General features: G+C 38.0%; 1 protein-coding gene across 2 annotated transcripts in view; it reads left to right on the top strand.

Moving 5' to 3' along the window:
* The window catches only part of PHEX (phosphate regulating endopeptidase X-linked), a 214,720-nt gene that overhangs the window by 56,801 nt on the left and 143,372 nt on the right, over positions 1-14,547 (top strand). For both annotated transcript variants that reach the window (XM_075913320.1, XM_006128759.4), the window contains exons 8-11: positions 2,704-2,787; positions 3,103-3,248; positions 9,043-9,136; positions 13,500-13,628. In XM_075913320.1, coding sequence (XP_075769435.1) covers positions 2,704-2,787; positions 3,103-3,248; positions 9,043-9,136; positions 13,500-13,628 — 453 coding nt within the window. The remainder of the gene's footprint in view (positions 1-2,703; positions 2,788-3,102; positions 3,249-9,042; positions 9,137-13,499; positions 13,629-14,547) is intronic.

Raw genomic sequence — 14,547 nt, 5'->3', positions numbered from 1 at the left:
TGTCAAAGGCTATGTCTAGACTGCAAGCCTCTTTCGAAAGAGGCTCTTTCGAAAGATACTTTCAAAAGAGCCTCTTTTGAAAGAGAGCGTCTAGACTGCATGCAGAACTTTCGAAAGAGCAAGCCGCTTTTTCGAAAGAAAGCACCCAGTGAGTCTGGATGCTCTCTTTCGAAGAAGCCCTATTTACATTCAAGAACGCCTTCTTTCGAAAGAAGCACTTTCGAAAGAAGGCGTTCTTCCTCATGAAATGAGGTTTACCGCCGTCGAAAGAAAAGCCGCGTTCTTTCGATTTAATTTCGAAAGAACGCGGCTGCAGTCTAGACGCAGGTGAAGTTTTTTCGGAAAAAGGCTACTTTTCCCGAAAAAACCCCTGAGTCTGGACACAGCCAAAGAGGGGGCCCTGCAAAATTTCACTGTCCGGGGCCCCACGGCACTGCCCTGGGCCCCGTGGCACTCTCATCCACCTCTGGTCCTATGGTTCTTTCCCTCTCCAACTTACATGTCAGCATGGTCACTGCAGGGACTGTGCTCCCAGAGGTTGCCCATACTCCTAGCATTTCTGTGAACTCAGTGCGAGCAGGAAGTGGGCGGTGCTCATGATACCATCTGCAAGTTTTGTTACTCTATAAAGTGCTACCAGACCATTTGTTGTTTTTTAAGTTTATCCTGTTATAAATTAGTGCTTTCCCATCAGCATTAATGTACATAGAATTCATGACTTCTGGGCAATACCATTCATCCATTCCACTATCTTTTAACATGTGGAACCTGAAACCTATGGAGAATACCAGAGACGCTAATTAGGGTAGCTTGCCATAACACCAGCCCCTCTGCTCTTCCATATACATACCCCATTAGTTCTGATGTGCTGATTTCTATTGCTGTTTTTCCCAAAGCAGAAAGTAGGGTTTGGCCCTAAAAGATTTTTTTTTGCAGAATTTTGGGCAACAATATATCAAATCAAGCATTCAACTTTAATTATTTTATTCATGACAATGCCTTAAAAAAGCTTGCTTCATTGTAATGAGCATATTCTGAGCTGTGTCTCATTAGATTGGAAAGGCAATAAATGTCTTTTCAGCTGTTTAGTGACACTGCAAATGGGTGCACTATTCCCAGGCATTGCCACCACATGTGGTTCCAGGAATTCCTTCAATAAAGCCCTGCAGACTTTTATTTCATGAATTTAATGCACATGGAAAGCTGCCATACAGATGAAAGCCTTCAGGGTCAATAATAATAATTTTAATATGCAACAAACTGTACTGAGAGATAATTATTGCTGTTCAAGAAAAATATACCCTAAAATGCAGACAGGAATAAAGATCTGAAACCAATGGCTTTGATTGTTAATGAATGCAATCGGTTCTATAAATATCTCTATGTTAATGCAAACTAATAATTAACTCTTGTTATCTTTTGGATTTTAAATATATGCTGTGCACCTTATATTCATTTTAAATGAACTTTCCTGGGGAGGATGTATACGGGGAGGGAAGCCACAGAAATGGAAGCACAATATTTCAGAGTACAGATCCTGTGATCAGAGAGAAGATGGAATGTTTTAGGGAGAGTTTGAGAGAATGTTTGAGGCAGGGCTTGCATGGAGGGGAGATGCTAAGATTTCATGTGCATGTGGGTGACTGAATACAGAGACGTAGGAGAATGTTGTGGGGGAAAGAAAGTAGAGCATGCAAGATAAGTTTAAAGAATTGTCATGTGGAGGGTCATGGCACCTGTAGATATGGAGAAAAATGAAAGTTTAAACAGGAAAAAGTGGGAAGAATTTAAGGACTAAACCCTGACAGGAGTGGGGGAAGAGAAAAAGGTCAAGTGTATGAGAGGGAGTGGGAGAAGAGATTTAAAATATCCAAGGAAAGTCATATTTTCTGTGTTGCTTAAGCAAAAACCAAAGAAACTTGGCTTGGGACTTTGGGGTGGAAAACTGCCATTGGTTTGGCTAGTCTGGACTCTTGCCTCCTGTGTCCAGTTTAGTTTCAACAGAGTCCATTGTATAGAAATTATCTTAGAATTAGGCTGGAACCTGCATGTAGAATCCTAGCACCCTTGAACTTTGAGGACATTTTGAACTGGATCTGAATTTTGTGCTTCAATTATTTTTTTATTATGAACAAACTGAAATCTTGGAATCTGGATCTTCCTGATAATTTATCAATAGGCCTATTTTTCTCAGTAGTGTTTCTTTTTGACCAGTTGCTTTTGTGGAGGTGAAATGGGCTTCTAGTTGGAGTGATGGAGTGAAGGCGCACTAATGGGCTAAATTTGGCTCTCGTTTATGATGAAAAATGTAATGGGATGATTAGTAATTTAATGTGGGTTAATTGGAGCAAAATTTGGCCCAATGTTTAAAGGAAACAATATAAGATAACTTTTTGGTTTAAAATATAACACTGGTTAATTTTCCGGTTTAGGATAGCTGACTTTCCTTTCATTCATCTGATAAAGTGGATTTCAGTCAATGAAAGCTTATACCCAAATACATTTGTTAGTCTTTAAGGTGCCACAGGTATCTGCATTGTTTTAGTTTTGACTTTTCTTTGAGGATCAGGAGGCAATCTGTTGCTCTGAACTTATTTTATTTTCCACTGGATAGAAGTAGTTCTTATACATAATATGAGGGGTATTAACAAAGTAAGAGAAGAGTGTTTTAAACATATAATTATTTTCATTTATATTCTCTAGATAATGATTCCACACGAGAATCGAAGCAGTGAAACTATGTACAATAAAATGAACATATCTGCACTTAGCACCATGATCCCTCAGGTTGGTGGAAGTTAATTGGAAAATCACTTTAATGTCAGGTTTGTAACAAACCATTTGCAACTAAAAGTGCTTTAAATGTGTATAGCACAGCATTCTAAATTAACTTAGTAGAAACAGGGATTCTCTGTTCCATTTGTTGTTGTAAATTCAGATGTATCGATAGGTTCCAAATTATGTGCCACGATGAAATAAAATATTTTCAAACATTGAAATGAGTAAAAACCTTTGTGTCATTTACGGAACCCTGCCAATTAACTAGGTCTGACCTTCTCTGCTTGTAAATTGTGTTAACTGATCTTTTCTTTGTTCTTTCAGTTTGATTGGCTGGGATACATCAAGAGGGTGATTGACACCAAACTCTACCCTCAACTTAAAGATATAGGTCCTTCAGAAAACGTGATTGTCCGTGTGCCCCAGTACTTCAAAGACTTGTTCAGGATACTAGGAAATGAAAGGAAAAAGTAAGGATTAGTTTTGTGTTTTGTAGAATCGACAGCCAGAAGGGACTGTTGTGGTTATCTAGTCTGAGCTCTTGCATGGCATACAAGCCACAGAATTTCCCTAATTCCTAATTTTTTTTAAAGCACTCAGTCTTGCACTTGAAAAAGCCAGTGATAGAAAATCTACCATAATCCTTGGTAAATTGTTCAAATGGTTAATTACCTTCACTGTTAAAAATGTATACTTAATTTGCAGTCTGAATATGTCTATGTCTTGCTTTAGCTGCCAGCCAATGGAATAACAGTCCCTTAGTACAGTACAGAGAAAAATGTATATACTGAGACTGTCTGACTTTACAATATTCCTTTCCTACGGAAACAGTCTAACAAGTTATTGCTCCATTGAGCTAATTGTATAATGACTGTCTCTCACCATCCCCCTTTTTCATTTTAGTTCATGTTGTTTTCCAAAAATAGTTTATTGCTAACCAGGCAATAATATTGCTTAGTCACAGCAAATCAAACTAAAGTAAGCTTTATAACTATTAAAAAAATAGAACAGTACAGAAACTTTATTCTGATATTATTGCATTATATTTCTTCTCTTAATGATAACAACATACATTCATAATATGCATAAAATATCAGGCAGATCAGGCAATACTAAAAATAAAATGTGTTCTATCTCTAAACAGTCAGTTGTTATAACTTACTTTAAATAATTTAAACAGACCCTACCACAGAACATTTCCTTGAAAGGACTGAATAATGCACATTTGTGTGGCTCCTATTTTTGGTTGTCCCATGCCGTGGAAAGTTAGTTTCACAAGTTCAAAGTGGATATAAAATGCTTATTTTGTAGCATTTTACACCCACTGCACATGTAGCAAGGCAATAGAGAACTGGTCCCTTTATGTTATCTATTGTATTATATTGCTATGAAGCAGAGGCTCATTTTATTTCCTTCGGAGTCCCATCCTATAAGCTGCTGAGAGGATTGGGTCCTACATCTTAACTAAGAACTAGATTCTGCCTAGCTTTGATGCAGGGGCACAGCAGAGGGCAGGAATAAAGAACCTCCCTTCTCCTGTGAAGCTGGCCTCTGGGCTGGGCTCAGGTGCTGGCACAGTGGTCAGCAGAGTACAAGAACTCCTCCCTAACTATTGTCTTTGGGCATGTGGTTCCCTATCAAAAGCAGGAAGTACTGGAGTAGTCAAAGCCATGACTCCATTTCCCCACACCCAGAGCACTGAAGTGCTTCTGTAACAGCCACCTTCGGATTTTGAACCTGGGACCCCTCTGGAGCTTAGTGTAGGAGCCTCTACCATTTGAGCTAAATTCCAGCTGCCTCTCAGCTTAGGCTGTAGAACTCCCTTGTTCTCATCTCTGGCTGTAAGTGGTGTAAGTGTCACTACGTTGGACAGTGAACTATACTAGGTATGTAGGTTACACATCCAGTAAGAAGGGCAGCAATTTGTGAGAGTCCTCAATATAGTCTATACCTTCTTTGTGTGATCTGGTCCTAAGAAAATTGATTCATAAGTTGTTAGAAATGGTGAACTATAGCATGCTGAATTAAATATAAATAGACTTACTCCATTACTTTAATGGTGAACATGTATATCCCTGCATAGAATTGGGCCCTTGTTACTCACATGTTTATCAGAGACAAATACGTTAATATGTAAAATCCATTAAAAGATCCATGGTATAGTAACAAAAAAATGTTTTTAGGACTCTTTAGGATGTCAAAATTGGTTCCGAAAGTCACTTTATGATCTAGTTTGGAAAAAAAAAGTAACAGGAAAGAGAACTTCTCCTCTCCCAGCATCCCCATACATGTAGGCTGTGTCTAGACTGGCCAGTTTTTCTGGAAAATCAGCCGCTTTTCCGGAAAAACCTGTCAGCTGTCTACACTGGCTGCTTGAATTTCTGCAAAAGCACTGACTTCCTACTGTAATAAATCAGTGCTTCTTGCGGAAATACTATTCTGCTCCCGTTCAGGCAAAAGTCCCTTTTGCGCAAAGCTTTTGTGCAAAAGGGCCAGTGTAGACAGCTCAGATTTGTTTTCCGCAAAAAAGCCCTGATCGCAAAAATGGCTACTGGGGCTTTTTTGCAGAAAAGCACGTCAAGATTGGCACAGACGCTTTTCTGCAAAAAGTGCTTTTGCGGAAAAACGTCTGTGCCAATCTAGACGCTTTTTTCCGTTAAAAGCATTTGCGGAAAATCATACCAGTCTAGTCTCAGCTGTAGAGTAATGCTCAGAGCCTTAAAATCTGCCTAACTGGTGAATAAGTATATGGATAAATGCTTAAATATCACGTTTTGTATAGCATGTGAATTTCAGAATGAAATTTAAACAACAAAATGGATGCAAGCAATATGGACTTAATTTCACATTGTCACAGTAAATATTTCTGTAGATCAAATTCTACTGAATTCCTTCTGAAGTCCCAGTCATATTTCAAGTGATTATAACATACATTAATATCTGAATCATTTCATGGAATTTAATATCATTAGTGGAGCCAGATGAACAGTAAGAAAAATATTTGTGGATATTCATATGGCATCTAAACAGGATTCTTTTCAGTAACAAAATTATTGGTAGTATTATTGTGGTAGCCATTTGAATACCAGTCATAGGTCAGGTCTATGATAGAAAATGCAGAAGAAGAAGAAAAAAGACTGCTTCCTCTCCAAAGAGTCTTACAGTCTAAATGAATGAAATTGGTTTCAGACAGAGGAAGAAGCAGCTTAAAGGTTAGGTCATCCATTCTGAGAACAGAAACAGTATCATGCGAATTAAGGGACAAATCACTCAAGTTGACTATTGAACCCCAGATATAGATTATTCAAAGGAGTATTCACAGAGAATTGTTTGTGAGCAATCCACATATTGAAATTGTTTTCTCAGAGCACTCACTGCAGCCTTTTCAGTGAACAAATCCATTAAAATTGCAATCTGATTGGAGACAGCACACAAATCAGACTAGGAACTAAATTCACTGCAGGAATCCTTTAAACAGGCAGTTATTCCCTCAGCTCTAATCAGTTGACAGTAACTCCAGTAAATTTAATCAAGATATTGTATAGCATGTCCTAGGAATCTTACGGTACACCTATACAGCAATGTTATTTAGGAATAACTGACATTATTCCGATATAACAAAGACCGCATCTATACTGCAAGCCAGTACTTTGAAATAATGTTGATCTGGAGGAGTTTTTACTCTGACTCCTGTAACCCTCATTTCACAAGGAGTAAGGGAAGTTGAAGGAAGGGTGTTCTTCCTTTGACTTCCTGCTGTGTAGACAGCGCCAAAAGCCGAAATAAGCTATTTCAACTTCAGCTATGCAATTGACATAGCTCAGGTTGCCTAGCTTAATTGGACTTTTGCCCTGCTGTGTAGATGTGCCCTTAGATATTAACTCGTGTCTGTTATAAAAGGAATCTGTTCTTTCCTCAATGCACATTTAACTTTTGTTAAAGAGATTTTGTGTTCTTTGAGAGTTGAACAGGTCCATGTATAACATGAGAGCAATACAGGGATGAGTGTCCCAAATACAAATCCTTGTAATTGTTACAGTAAACAATGATCAGAGCTCACAGTGAAGAACTACTTTCCTGTTGCTTATCATACTGCTCTGCAAAAGATAAATAACTAACACTTGCTCCTCCCTAGAACATAATGAAATAGACTTTTAGACAACCTGAAGGCTAGCTTTCCTCTTTGCATGTTAGGATGCTCCTGAAAAATTAGTTATGGATATGGTAAAGAGAGGTTTAGGAGTACTCAGAATTTGGTTACACAATTCAAATAGGAATGCAAAAATGCACAATTTATGCACCTCAACAAAGTCCACTAGTTGGAAAATATGGATCTATTTGTTATGCTTATATTAAACCTAAAATGATATCTTACATTACATTGCCTACAAAAAATATTGATAGAAATGCTAGCATAATGTCATAAAATTGTAGCATTTTATGTAGCTCATCAACAGACCATTATTATTCATTACCGGATTATCCAAATGCTTGATCTAGTTGTAAATGCCCCAAATCACAAGATTTCTACCTGTTCCCTTGGGAGATACCACCACAAACTAACAGGCCTCTTTTTTAAGGAAATAATCATTATAATCGTTCCATGTGTAGCAATCATTTGTTAGTCAAAATATAATCTTCCCAAAGGATACAATAAAAAGGACTTTGGATCTGGGACTTGTGTGTTCTATTCTTTGTGATGTATCGGGATGGGAAGTAGGGCTAATAGCTCACCTCTGTGTTGCAGTTTCATCATTGGTAAATTTGGGATAACAATTGCCTCCTTCACACTGGCATTGTGCAGATTATGTAATTTGTAAAACATTTTTAGAGACTTAGGTGAATGGCATTATATTAAGTGAAACATGCTATTGTTTTAAACAAATGTGATGAAATTAGCCCTTCTATTTCTATTCTTTTTGCACTTTGTGTACTTGGCCAGAGAGACACAGAATAGAAGCCAAAAACTGATAAAGAGGTTTAGATAAAATATGAACCCATGCCCTTGAAACAGGAAAACAAATCCTCAGAGTTTGAAATGAAATATTTTTTCCCATTGTTTTCTGCTTCTGTATAGAAGGGGACTCAAATGCTAGTAGAAAAAGGAAGTACTAGAGATCTTATCTTGGAAGGTGTCTAGCCCAATTTTGCAGGTCCAATTTCAAATAAGATTTGGATAATCTTAGTGTACTTATACAAACTGAGTCCTACCTCCATATCTCTGACTTGATCCAAAAGACAGTAAAATCAATGGAACTTCCTAACCCATAATCTGGGATAAACATCACGCAAGGTGTGTGAATTTAGGCCATTATTGTAGCATACTTTAGTATTCTGAAAGGGTGAACTCTAAATTCCTCATTTTGATTTTATAGTGCACGTCTCATACAGCAGGTGCAAGTTCCCCATCACACTAACCATGCACAGTGGATTTGAAGGTTGTGTAGAAAAGGGGAACAGTTAGACTTCCTGGGACACTTGGACAAGTCTCTTCTATCCTCCTAGTATCTGGGAGCTTAACCTCTCTGTTTCAGTTTATCCATCTGCAGAGTGGGGATAGTAATATTTACCTACAGTAATTCTCAAAGTGCTAATGAAGAAATGCTTGTAAAGCACATTGGTATTTTCAGATAATAAGTCCCCATTGATATTTGTAGGTGCTAATACAAGGGTGGCCCTCGAGCAAGTGTGAAAAATTGGGACTTTTTTTAGGGAAAGGGAAAGGTATACTTTATTATACAAGACAAAGACCCAAATATTATGATGTCTGTTCACCCTAGTTAATCCTATATATTTGTGATAATTATTTGTAGGTTTTACTAGTAAAGAGAGAGAACCTGCGCTTTCATTTTCAAGTAAAAAATTGCCAAATACTGTGTAGTTTCTGTACAGAGCAGCTATATAATTACTTGTCATCACATAGCTCTTACTATTAATGTAAAAAGTACATACATCAAAATTACATTATAAAAAGAGCACTACTATGACATGTATATATCAGGATATGAATATGTTATAAGCATTATCCGGAAGAAGGTTTTATCATGAAATCAGGCAGTAAATGGCCTTCTTCATCCAATTCCTTCTCTGTAATAGGATTTTATCTATTTGGTCATACCTCATCATTAATTTTAAAGGTGAAATTTTTATCATTCAGTTCAAACTGCACTTACAGAAAGCCATTCAGATATTGCTTCCATGAGTGCTTTACTGTACATTAAATGGAATTAAATGTTTGATATATATGTATGTGTGATTTAACAGGACTATTGCCAACTATCTAGTATGGAGGATGGTTTATTCAAGATTATTTAACCTCAGCCGACGCTTTCAGTACAGGTGGCTAGAATTTTCTCGGGTAAGTTTAAGAGTTTTCAATTTTTAGTATAGGCAAGACTGTGACATTCCCCGGTGTACAATCTGGACTGTTGAAAAGTGGTATACCCTTAACTGCTTAGCTTCAATTGCCTTTTAAATGGCTTTGTTCTCAGAACATCCACCACTGGCTTGCTCACACAGACTTCAGCGTGCTGATTCACTCTCAGCTAAATACATGAGCATTCTGATTAGTCATACATGAATTACATATAGGTCGACACTCACAAATTGCTAATCTCAGCCTTTTTCCTTCCTCCCAGAAATGTATATCTTGCACTGCCCAGTACCCTTCTGAACAGGACAAACTCATAGAAAGTCCATCATTTTCATCAAAGGATAGTGATATGTCTCCATCCTTGTTAACTCAAATGAAGATCCCCACAAATGTAACAAACACACATGTTAAGATAAAACAATGAAATGAGAGTATTAACTATAGAAAGATAGCTTTTAAGTGGTTACCAAGTAATGATGCATAAAACCCGGATTGGTTACAAAAAAGTAAAATTCAAGCTAATAGCGAACTTAATAAACGAACAGAATTCATACACATATACAGGCAGTCCTCGGGTTACATACAAGATAGGGACTGTAGGTTTGTTCTTAAGTTGAATTTGTATGTAAGTCGGAACTGGTACATATCGTAGGGGAAACTCTAGCCAAACATTTCTCCAGAGCTCAGTTTTATTCTCCCACACCTCACTTCCCTCAGTCCTTTATTCTCAAGCTGAGGTGTCTGCTGAGAAAAGCCACTCCGCGTCTCCCTGGTCTGCTAGGGGGAAGCAGCTAGTGCAGGGTTGCCTCACCCCGTTTGTAAGTAGGGATCCGATGTAAGTTGGATCCATGTAACCCGGGGACTGGCTGTATAGGTTTTCCTCACCATATGCTGCAGCAAAATTTTGCAGGATGAGTCTTCTTTCAGTGTGGAGCACTTTCCTTTTAGTTCAGTTTCCTTCAGTATTCAGTGATGTCACGAGCAGAGACATTGGAGAAGGAGTGAAGTAAGGTGTTTTCCTCCCATTTTTATAATTCATTTGTCCAAGTTTCCACTTTGTGTAAGCTTCCTTTTTGTGCTTAAGTTCACCAGAGATTTCCCCTGTAAGGCAATCCGGTCTCCTACCATGTTTGCCTCTCTTGCTACACATCGGGGTGGTTTCTTTCTGTGCCTTCAATAAGGCTTCTTTAAAATACTGCCAGCTGTCCTGGACTCCTTTCCCCTTCATGTTAGCATCCCAGGGGATTCTGCCCATCAGGTGTCTGAGGGAGTCAAAATCTACTTTTCTGAAGTCCAAGGTGTGTATTTTACTACTCTCTTTTCTTCCTTTGGTCAGGATCCTGAAATCTACCATCTCATGATCACTGCTTCCCAGGTTGTCACCCACCTCTGCTTCCCCTATTAGTTCCTCCCTGTTTGTGAGCAGAAGGACTTTGGTAATTAAGTAAAGAGGGAAAAAAATCAAGTAACTGATATGTATAATTTCCCCTATATCTTCCTTTGTTCTGTGAGCATTTGGGGTCTACTAAAAATTCAGTACCCAGACATTCCTCAGAAGTAGAACAAAGTAAATTCATCTATTTATTTGTGAGCAATTAGAAATTACATAAAAATTAAGAGGATGATATGCACTGTATTATTATAGTCACATGGTTCTTGACCCAAAGCCTAGTAAGTCAATGGAAAGACCCCCTCTCTGAATTCAGTGGAGTCCCACTGTACAGAGACTTCCCCCTAAAATAGAACATAACAAATAGAATGCACATCACTTGCGTTAAAGCAAGTGACTACATAAAAAGTAGTGTATCCTGATCTGGTTTTGTTGCCTGATTTATACAGAACAGTAATTTGATCAGATCTACCCACATCAGCAAACCCCCTTGATGAATAAATTATTGACTAATATTTCCATTTGCATAAAACAAAAGTGAATCAGTTTTAAATAGATCAAATAGTTAAATTAAAACTACATTACAAAAATAGTATTAGAATTCCAAAATCAAGCATTCAACTACAGTTATAATTGTTGGTCTAGACAGTGAGTTGTTAATCTACTTCACTGCCCTATGAACAAACGAGGGAACAGATTGTGGCTCTCAGTCACAACTTAGTCCTTGGTTCTCTCTTGCTCCAATGGGAAGTTATGTACTTGTCAAGTTATACAAATAGCAAATTGCTTCCCATCCTGTGCTGCTTTGGGAAGATCAGTCAAGGGCTGCCTACTCCTCTGCTCTAGGGATGTCTCTCTTTTCATCATGATATGGGTGTTTCGAGCAATGAGATGGGCACTTTAATATATTAGACTTGTTTGGCTGTATTTTAAAAGTTGTTTTTAATAAAAATGCATTTTGGTGGCATTAACAAAACTATATGCTTATTGCTGGGTTAAATTTCATGAATGGTTTCAGCTGTCTTTTTTTATAGAATTGAAACAGTTCATTTAGAAGACATTCAAAATATTTTGTTTTGACTTTTTGGTTGGAAATGTCACTTTGATTTCAAATTTGGCCCATTTTTTAATAGACAAAGGGTGGCTAACACCTGAAATGGTCCAATCTAATGAAAACTTCAAAAGAAAAATTTGTTTTGAGTCAATCAAAAACATTTTGATCTATCTAAAAAGAACTGAAGAATCTAAAATATGCTGTTTTACAGTAGCTCAGAACTGTTGGTCAATTTGAAACAAATATTTTTTAAAGTATTTTGTATTTGATCAATTAGAAGATAAAAACCCTGGTTTTTTTAGAGTCTTAGGGTATATCTACACTACCCCCCTAGTTCGAATTAGGGGGGTAATGTATGCATACCGAACTTGCCTAATCCGAACTATCTAGTCCGTGCCGCGTGTAGCCGCGCGGCACGGGGTTCGCACTAGCCGGCTTTTAAAAATGGCGGCGCCGGCTTTATGCTAATGAAGCCCGGGAAATTCAAATCCCAGGCTTCATTAGCAAGTTCGGTATGCATACATTACCCCCCTAGTTCGAACTAGGGGGGTAGTGTAGACATACCCCTAGAGTCTAAGGCAAGAAGTTACAATTTTGATCATCTAGTCTGACCTTTTGTATAGCACAGCCCATAAAATTCCCCCCACCTTTCCCCAGATTCCTACAGTGTATCTTTATTAGTTCAACTCAAATCAGAATTAGCACCATGTTTTTTTGTTTGACTGCTCTACTACACATCTTACATTGGTGCATGGAGTGACCTAAGAGTCTTTCCCATTTGATAAGTAATATGTGAACATTCTTAGACCTGGCCAAAAGAGCGCCATTCAAACAGATGTAGTTAGAGAAGCATTTTCTTATGAAAAAATGTGAGCAACTGGCTGTCAGATCCCAGCTACATGTTGTTTAGTATATCTTTTTATGAGGTATTTCTCAGTAAAACAGAGTAAAACAGAGTGCTGACCTATAACTAGTCTGGCTAGATATTAAGACCCCAAATGAAATCCATCAGGTTTGGTGGTTACACTTTTTGACATACCAAAAAGTTCCTTCTATTTATGTGTTCACTTGAGAAATCAAAGAAAATATATCAGTTGAGCTGGTTGTACGTTTTCCAACATAGCATTTAGTTCTCATGTACAAAGTTCATAGGCCATGCGAGGGCTGCCTGTGTGTGTGAATTCCATGCAGTGTGCTAAGGTCAGTAAAGACAGGCCCTTGAGTTTCTAGCATGCCCCATCCCACCTGGCAATTGGCTTCAGACTTGATTAATGCGAATTTTGCATCAAGAGATTTAACATGAAAATGGCTTTCATTTTGCACAGGAAGGGGAGGGGAAAAATCACAACATGAAAGAAAAGTGGAATGTCATTTTGATAGGTTGTAGGCCAACACTGCTGAGAAATTGCTTTGTTTATTGTTTCAGCAACTATTCTACTGATGCTCTCTGTCATTCTCACAATCGCTGATAGCCTCCACTCAAGCTTGAGCTCTCTTGCTCACACTGATATTAGAGACCTCCCAGAAATGTCCAGGCAAGCATTTATACTGATGACCTTCCCCCTGCAGTTGTTCCTATCCCAAACCTTTGCAGCCCAAGTGGCAGGATTGGTTCAGGAAGATGAAGATTGACCGAAGGGGTGGTCTTTTGGGTGATTTTGAAAATGGGGCAGAATGCTGCGTCCTGCTCATTAAATGGTGAATTAGACATTAAGGACACAGATTGGTGTAGAATGTTTTTTAAGATTATGAAAATGTGAACATAAATAATAAATTGATCATGTTATTATATATATATGGTTATGTCTGGGTTTTTTTTCAGAATCTACCATGAGGATGCTGAGTTATTCTCATGTTTTTTCTCTAATGGCTTGTTCTGACCATTTATTGTGCAATGCCAACAGGTAATCGAAGGAACCACATCCTTACCGCCTCAGTGGGATAAATGCGTAAACTTTGTTGAAGGAGCACTCCCTTATGCCATTGGCAGGATGTTTGTGGATGTCCATTTTCAAGAGGACAAGAGAGAAATGGTAAGTGATCTTCACTCTCTCTCTAGAAACTTTGAATTCATTTCTTTTTCCCAGCAGAATAAATTAGAAGTTGAATTTAGCTTTAAAGAGAGACTGTCTACCTGCAAAGATTTCAAAAATATCACTTATTCAGTGAAATGGATGGTAGGGAAAAACAGAACAAACTAAAGGCAATACCTTCCCCTTTCAGCTAAATTCAGTCTGTGCATTCATTGCCAGTTCAGACCTTTGAGACAGATATGTAGCTGAATTTTAAATGTGTCTAGGTAATTTTTCCCCCACCCCCTTCCTCTTTCCTTTCTCGTCCCCTCTCCTATTTATTTCCAGTTTTCATATCCCCTACTCATAACTCCAGTCATCTGAAGAAGTGGGCTGTGCCCACGAAAGCTCATGATACGATCTACATGTTTTGTTATTCTATAAAGTGCTGCCAGACCATTTGTTGTTGTTTTTTGTAACAGACTAACTCGGCTACCCCCGAAGCACTAAAATAAAGGTAATTCTAGTGATATAACCTGCATCATCATTGGAACTGTACAATACCTCAGGAATCTGATACAAGTATTCTCAGTGTGAGGGCCAAGAAGGATTTCCTCTTTGCAGGTGCAGCATTGTATAGTTGACTATATTCTGGACATCCTCCCAAGAAGTTTGAGCCTGCATAAAGAATCCATAACTGATCTACAACCCAAATTTTGGGAAAGCTCACATCTAATGGTGAAAACTCAGGATTTGTGATTCATACATTTTTAGAAAGATAATTTTAAGAAATCTGTGATCATATAATCAAATCTCCTGTGTAACACAGGTCATAAAATTTCATAGTATTTCTGAGGATGCAAGTTTTCCTTTAGGACTAATGTAAAAGAAAATAGGCAATAAGCTTTCACCATCAATGAACAAGAAGCAGAAACTGCTA

The sequence above is a fragment of the Pelodiscus sinensis genome, chromosome 1 (genome assembly GCF_049634645.1).
Source record: "Pelodiscus sinensis isolate JC-2024 chromosome 1, ASM4963464v1, whole genome shotgun sequence".
NCBI classification, from domain to species: domain Eukaryota; kingdom Metazoa; phylum Chordata; order Testudines; family Trionychidae; genus Pelodiscus; species Pelodiscus sinensis.
The sequence above is the reverse complement of the archived record's forward strand: the minus strand, read 5'-3'. Positions and strand labels throughout refer to the sequence as shown.